Raw genomic sequence first — 8291 nt, forward strand, 5'->3', positions numbered from 1 at the left:
ATTTCTGATGGAACTGGCATCTCCAGGTGATATTAGAAATATGTCAGAGCGATTGCAAATAAAGTCATTTTCAGAAAATTAAGAAGGCTAAGGGAGGCAATGGAGACCTATGAGCAAACTACAGCTTAGTTTTTGTGGTTTCAGATTCTGATTCAAATTCCTCACTAAAATTTCCTATGTAAGAACAAGACAGTTGGGTAGAGAGGGAAAGGGAGATGCAGAAATATGAAACTGCAAAGAAAATCTCCATGGGAGCAATGACCCTATGTTCCAAGAGCAATGCTCCAGGAGCATCAATGCTGTTTATGGAAATTAACTGAATATGAAAAATAATATATTACATGATAATATATCATTAGCATTATTCTAATATTGAGTCATTCTAAATTCAAAGAACTGTATGAATATCTGGAACTATTGACAACCATATATACGTTTTCAGTATTCTTGTTTGGTACCAATAGTTACAAGTGCAGCTTATTACCTGAGAAGTAGAATGGAGACAGCAACTAAAGTGTAGGCCAGCAGTGTTCCAATAGACATCACATTAACCAAGATCTTCAGATCAAAAAGGACAGCCAGCAGTGCTGTGAAAACAGAAAACGGTGCCTACTGCAAGCAAAATCAGTTGAATATTTTCTGTTCTTATAGACATCTGTATAAGGACAAGATCTCTAATACTTTGCCAAAACAGCTCTTGTAAATGCTTGTCATGGTTTCAGTCCCTTGAGTTAGAAATAAGGTAAGGGAGGATTTTTGTGTGAACAGGGAGTGTACTTTGAAAATAACTCGGAGTACTCCGGACCTCATGTGAGGTCAGCACCTCTCTGCTATTCAGTAAAGCACCCAACATTCGGATTTTTGAGTGAGATTGTAAAAAAAGGCACTATTTTAGGGAGTCAACTTAAGATGGAGTCAACAGCATCTCTAAACTGTTTTCGAAGTATGGACAGCCCTAGCCATGATTCAACAAGGGTCAAGTTCAACTCAGGGAATATTTATCTTTATCATTATTTTTTCCGGAAAAAACAATACCTAGGCTTACCTGAAACTGCTCCAGATACCAAAGTTGAAATAACTGGATTCTGTTGGCTATTCACTCTGGCCAAAAAATGAAAGAGAAGTCCATCCCTGGCCATTGCAAATAAAATCCGTGGCATTGGGAACATAGCACCCAACAAGCTGCAAAAGAACCCCAAGCAAAGAGTAAAATATCCATGCTAATAACTCTTGTTTCCAGTGGCAATCTGCATTATATGCATTGGAATAGATTTTGCAAGAGAAAAAAATCTATAGCTTCAGGAGAAATTTGAATCATGGAATTGATATTTTGAGAATGATATACCTCCATAGAGCTTGATGACAAAACAATGTTTTAGGAAATCATTGTACTTTAACCTCCAATATGCCATACCTGATAATAAGTAAAATAAGTAAAATAATCTGCAACGTGTACTTGACATACCTGAGACACATATACCTATAGTGATTTGTTCTTTCAGCGAGCAAAATGGGTCCACTAAAAAGCCAATCACATAAAAGATGGACAGGCTAAAATGTATTATGTACAGTATTTGCCCTCTTTTGTTTCATTGTTATTTTTTGTTTTAATCCTGTTCTGAATGTAAACTGCTCCAAGTCACTTTCTACTGAAGCAGCAGAGAAGCCTAGTAAAATAAACAATAATCAATTACTGTATTTTTTCTAAAAAAAAAATCAAAATCAAATTATAATGAATGGCTGTAGACTCAAGATAATCAGATGGAAAGACATGCTCATAAAATGCATCATTCATTCATTTACAGAATTTACTATCCCAAAATATAGTGATTGCCACATATAAATTTACTGAGCACTGATCTACCACAGCTTATTAATGACAGTTAAAGGGAACCTAAGTTTCAGAACCTTTAAAATCAATGGTTAGTGAGTCAACATTGTGTGACATGTTGCCTTCCTGCCTTTGTCATGGTCTTGGACATATCTGTATGGCTATAGTTAGAAAATCCTAGACAAGATGGCTGTTGTTATATTCTTAAAACATAAGGATATGAAGTAGCTCTACCTGGTTGTAAGTGCACAGAGTGACCCCACAGCAACAGCATACTTGGCTGGTCTCCATCCAATATATTCAAAAGCCACTGGCAATGGGCTTAGTGGATCCAAAAGGTGATAGGGCATCATGAGGGTCAAGGCAGCAGAAACACCAAAATATACCAGGAAACAGATGAGAAGTGAGAAAACGATTCCCAGGGGGATAGATTTATGAGGATCCTTCACTTCTTCACCTGTTAAATACAGACATAAGAACCCTAAGATCACTTTGTAATATACACTTTCATACTTCTGATTATTTATTTAATAATTGTATGAATTGTGCACAGATATAAAACCAAAATTTTGAAAGAGAAATAAAAGCCCAAAGGAATTCATCTACTACTAGGTACCACTGTGCAATCAATCACTGGGATCAGAAGCACATTGAAATAATATGGCTTTAAGTTACTTCTAGACTTAGTGAGTAAGGAACATAAACACCTCTGAGGGAAAGAGCTTTGAAAAAGATCTAACTCCTGGGGCAGGGGGAGTGATTCTTAACACTCCATTTCTAGATGACCAGATTTCATGGGCTGATTCCATTCTGGTAAGGTATTGTCTAATTATCTTATTTCAGACACCAAAAATGTAGAGTATTTTCCATCTTCCTCGTAGGAGAACAACAGAACATAGGGTACCTTTAAAGGGACCTATATCTCTTCTTGAATTCATGTCAATTTTTATAATAATAATTTATTAAATTTGTATGCTGCCCAACTCTCAACATCTCTGGCTGCTCAATGAAGTACGGGGTTTCACTCTTCCTCGCCAAAGGTCTGGGTCCTCACAGCTCATCTAAACAACAGCAGAGTGGTGGCCATCCAGATCTTGGGGGGCAGGGGGGGCACTGTTCATTCCAAAAGGTAGGCACTACTACAGAAAAGGCATATTTCCAGGATCCCAATAGATGACATTATTTAATCAAAGGAACCCAGAGTGTTTAAACTCTGTAGGATCAGATCAGCCAGGCAGATATTATGAGAAATAATTATCTCAAGTAAGCAGACCACATGCCATATAATTGCCAAATAGGAATATCAATAATTTGCATTGCTCTATACTCTTACCTATCCATGGATTAACCATTAAGCAAAATAAGTACATGCTTATGGCACCAAGGGAAGGGGACACCACAGAGTCAGAATGCAGGTTTTCCATGTCCTTAACTTTTTCACTGCCATGCCCTATTTTTCTGCTCTTGTTGAGACCTGGAAGGGCCAAGGGGCATCACTATTGGACCAGGTGTAGGCAGTGGTGGGATTCAACCAGTTTGCACCACTTCGGCAGAACCGGTAGCTAATTTTTTGTTGCCCAGGCCCAGAATGGACTTCCGGAAGCAGCATCCACACAGAGAACCAGTTGTTCACATATTTGAATCCCGCCACCGTGTGTAGGACATCAACTGGCTTTAATCTGGCACTGTTCTTACCTGTAGTTGCAATGCAATCAAATCCAACAAAAGCATAAAAGCATGTGGCTGCTCCAGCCAGAGTGCCTGAAAAGCCATATGGCATGAACCCTCCAGTTCCATATTTCCAGGTGTCATTGCCAACCACAGATTGGTTACTTTGAAGAAAAAACACATTAAATAAATCAATCTGAGAAAGAGCTGAATGGGTATATTTGAACCAATTGGAAAGAAAGTATTTTAAAGAAATGTTGTTCTTCTGGGATGATCTTGGTGAATTTAACTACTAAAATCAATTAGAATGCTGTGGGGTATGGAAGGAATGTTACAGTGGGAAAAGTAAAGTTCCTGATTTTTCTAGAGAAAGTGCAGCTCAGCTCACAAATGAAATAAATTCTAGCTATTCCTCTAACAATAAACAGAAATATCAGGAATATGGTACCTTGCAGAAAACATTCACATACTTAAAAGCTTTTTCTTTTTTTGTAAACTGATTCTGAATCTTTTGAAAACATATTTTGTGGACATTTGTTGGTTTTTACTTGAGCACTGATCAAACTAGTTTCTTACCTAAGGTTACTGTCAATCAGCCTTCGCAGATCATCTTCACTTAATGTCCAATTTTTCAGGTCTCCTTTGAATAACCCACTAATTGTTATGAAGATAAGGATGACCACATTAATAGTTGTAAAGACTTTATTCACTGTGGTAGATTCTTTTATACCCATGGAGAGGAGGCCTGTGGGACAAAGAAGGCAGAATAGGATTTGTACCAAGATCTTATTGTTGTTAGGCACTATACTTACGAATTGCGTATGGCACAATTTGAAAGCGTATGTCAAGAATATCTGGTGGACATGTAGGGACATAAAAGCATTTTGGATTAAGATTTGGTGGAATATCCAAAATATTTTTAAGAAAAAGATAAAGTTTACACCACAGTTATTTTTGTTAGGTATTATGGAAGATTTGGATGTTAAAGAAATGAATTTGATGTTGAATCTTACAACAGCTGCAAGATTATTGGTAGCCCAATTTTGGAAGAAGGACTCTTTCCCCACTATAGAAGAATGGACGCTTAAAGTGTCAAATTTAGCAGAAATGGCTAAAATTTCTGCTTATTTGAAGGATCAATCATAAGAAAGATACATCTCGGTCTGGAGAAGATGGATAGATTATATTCAGAATAAATATGGGACTAAAAAGTTTCATTTGGGTTATGAGTAAATTCTAGAGTATTGTTATTATTAATAGTTTATTTTAATGGAATTTTTGTTAGTTTTAATTATATGATATTATTATTATTATTAATATTAGTATTGTATTGTCTAATATTTAGGTTATGAATATGTTTATTATTGTGTTTAATTTTAATTTGTTTAAATTTGTGTTAAAGGGGAGTTAAAGCGCATTATGGACTTGGTTATTTTAATAGTTGGTTAATGCTAGATAGATTTTGATTATTATATTTGTAACCCTGTGTTCAGCTCTGGGAAGTGGGGGAGGGGAGGGAGGGGTTTTGGGGTGGGTATGGGGGTTTATACTGTAATCTTCATAAAACTTTTAATTAAAAAAAAAAGAATATCTGGATATGGTGTTGAACAAGCTCCTTTTACTAACTGAGTACAGTTTCTGATTCTAAATAGCTTGTAACATATAATTGCCAAAAGAACCAGCTAGGGATATTTCCTGCGTTATTTTATTTATTGGATTTGTGAATGCCGCCTAACACCAAGAAGATTCTGAGCGCCATCCAATAAGTCTAATACATAATTTAAAAAATATTAAACCAACCAGACCAAAACAATGCTCCCCAATATGCAAAAATTCAGCAGCCCCCAGGCCTAGAATCCAAGCCAAGTCTTAGGAACTTCTAGAACCCAAGGAGAGTGGGAGACCTAAATATCTCTGGGTTGGGGTTCATTACAATCTTAACGGATGGGGCTACATCAAGCACTCCAAATAACATAATAATAGGTTGTGGAGGTGCTCATTGTTAAAGGGACTACAGATCAGAATGCAGGTTTCCCATGTCAGATATCTTCAGTGCAATCTTCAGCACCTCCCATAGATGCTGTGAAAGATTTCTGAAGTTCTGAAAGCAGTCCGTATAACCCAAATGGAACCTGGTCTATTCTGAAATAAAGCAAGCATGTTAATATTGTTGCATGAAACATGTCTAGGAAGATAGCTACTAGAAAGCTGTTAGAAGAATCTCATTTTTTTTTAGTTTCTACAGTACGCAGGGGTAGATTTGGAAAGCAAATAACAAACTTTTATTTAGTACTTTAGTACTTAGCAACTGCCAATGTCTTCTTGCAGCCTTTTCAGACCCTATTTCTCCCAATCAGTTGGAATTTAACACCCAAAATTCACATCCATGCATATATTGAATAAAACCATTCCTTGCCCTGAAAACACATGGCATGCTAGCAGGTATAGTAAACAGTAAATCTAGTGAGCTTGTGAGTGGCATCTGCAGGGTTGGGACAGTGTAACTGAGATTTTGATACCATCATTTGGGTCTGCCGGAGATGAACAAAGGGCATAGTAAGAAGATAAATTTGTTTGCTTTTAGAAAATGGTTACCTTGATACGGGGTTGATTTCTAACAGTTACAAGATTGAGAAACAGTCGTGCAAACATACCAGTAACTAGGAAAATGAGGCAAACAGCAAAGATATCTGGATATTCAGCCAGGCCTGGGATGCTCGTGGCCAGATGTATGTTGAAAACATTCCCCAGGTTTTCACCCAAAATTTCATCAAAAGTAGCACTCCATGCTCTGGCTATACTGGAGGCTCCTACAGAGAACAGACCAGGTAAACCAAATATTGTCAAATATCAGGCAGAGCATACCAAACTTTAAAAGCAACATATTTTGCAGTCCAATCATCTCTTCTATGAACACACATCTACATTGCACAGGAAGATGTTGATAATTGCTGGGTTCTGTGGGGGGGGGAGGAGAAGGAGGAAGAGAGGGAGGAGCCAAAAGAAGAGGAGGAGGAAGAAGAAGTGGAAGAGGAGGAAGAGGAGAAGGAGGAGAAAGAAGAGGAGGAAAAGGAACAGGAGGAAGAAAAAGAAGAGGGAGAAGAAGAGGAAGAAGAAGAGGAAGAGGAAGGAGTTGTAGGTCCAGAGACAGCCTAAGACAAAAGTTTAGTACATAACTTGAGATAGGTGGCTATAGAAATTGAATAAATAAATAAACAAACGTACTCCATCACTTTTAATATCCTACTCATATACAATCTAAGATGCAGAGTCCACTTCTTCTGTTTCACACAGGCCCTGAATTGCATGCACACACACAATCAGAAGTGGGCTTCCTGCAAAGCTAACACTGCAGTGCATTTAAAATACCTTGAAATAGGAACTGTACAGTGAATTGGCTTTGTGCCTCCTAGCATTCACAGGCCAATAAAGAAACCTCATGGGCTGAATTACACTAGAGTTCCCCTTGCCTAGTCTACGCTGCATGGCAGAGGATCTTTAGATTCTACAGCATTTTCAACAACGGCCTTTCCCAGGGCAGCCCAAAGATATGGGGCTTGGAAACTAAATGGGGTATAATACTGAACCCCATTCTCTCTAGAAATTCACATCTACTTAAGCACTGTCTGGCTATCTTTTTTTAGGCCCAAAGCTCTGATATAATTGAAATCTAACACAATACTAGAATGGAGAGGGCCAAGCCATGATAATACCAATTACATAGGACAAGAGCAGGTTCCATCCCGTGACGAATGCACATAGCTCTCCAACTGTGATGTAGCTGTACAGATATGCTGATCCTGTTAGAGGCACCCGGGCTCCAAATTCAGCATAACAAAATCCTGCCAAAATGGATACCATAGCAGCAATCAAAAAGGAAATGATAATGCTGGGTCCTGAGGTATTCTTGGCTACTTCCCCTGCTAAGACATACACCCCTGCACCTAGAGTACTGCCCACACCAAAGGCTACTAAATCCAGGAGATTAAGGCAGCGATGCAGGTGTGATTCTCTGTAGCCATTGGCAGTTATTATTTTCCGACGAGAAACCATCTGAAAGAGGGAGATAATGGAACTCCAGACTTCCATCTGAAACAGAAAGAGAAGATCCAGATTGTCTTCTATGTGTGATATCCTTTCAGATATTTAAAGAAGGCTATCATAGTCATCCTGATGACACATAATGGCAGTATATGGTCCAGATTTGCTGATAAATTTAACAATTGAGCTAATACATAAGTTATTTATATTTATCTTATGAATCTTTTTTGTTTTTGTTTTTTGTCTTTTTCTTCAGTATTCAATGTATGTTTTACTTTTGCATGTCACTTTTTTATTTTTATTTTTTTTAAAAAGCATACTGTTTTGCTAGCTCGAGGACTGGAGGAATGCATATTAACAAAGAAAAGAATCAGAAACTGATAAATGTTTTACATGAAAATCGTTACCCTGCAAACTGCAGTTGGATGCACAGACAAGTAAATGGAAACAAAACCAAATAGCTTGAAATAATTATATAATACTACATAAAAGCTTATTCTGGTATACTTGGCAAACAATATTCCCTTAATCATTTTAATGCACGTCATATGTTGATTCAGGTGAATGAACCTTAGAAAAAGGTAATTTGGAGGGCTGTGTAGAAAATAATCTCTTGATGGAAAAATACAAACACCATATTCAATTAACCTGAGGGTGGTCCATATAGGGCTTTAGAGCCAGTTCCAGATTGATGCAAGTCCCATGAGATTGTACAATAGTTTTTTGTAGAGCAGCTACAGCATAATCCATG

The 8291-nt window shown here is 37.5% G+C and overlaps 1 protein-coding gene across 1 annotated transcript; it reads right to left on the reverse strand.

Moving 5' to 3' along the window:
- Positions 1-468: 468 nt before the first annotated feature.
- Positions 469-7588, reverse strand: LOC107295504 (cationic amino acid transporter 2-like). Its single transcript, XM_015824819.1, has 7 exons — positions 7213-7588; positions 6154-6309; positions 4076-4244; positions 3527-3663; positions 2066-2288; positions 1046-1182; positions 469-587 (listed from the first exon to the last, which is right to left on the reverse strand). The coding sequence occupies exons 1-7, from the start codon at positions 7586-7588 to the stop codon at positions 481-483; spliced, it is 1305 nt and encodes a 434-aa protein (XP_015680305.1). The 3' UTR covers positions 469-480.
- Positions 7589-8291: the final 703 nt, after the last annotated feature.

Source organism: Protobothrops mucrosquamatus, unplaced genomic scaffold, assembly GCF_001527695.2.
Source record: "Protobothrops mucrosquamatus isolate PMUCROS unplaced genomic scaffold, P.Mucros_1.0 scaffold2369, whole genome shotgun sequence".
NCBI lineage: Eukaryota > Metazoa > Chordata > Lepidosauria > Squamata > Viperidae > Protobothrops > Protobothrops mucrosquamatus.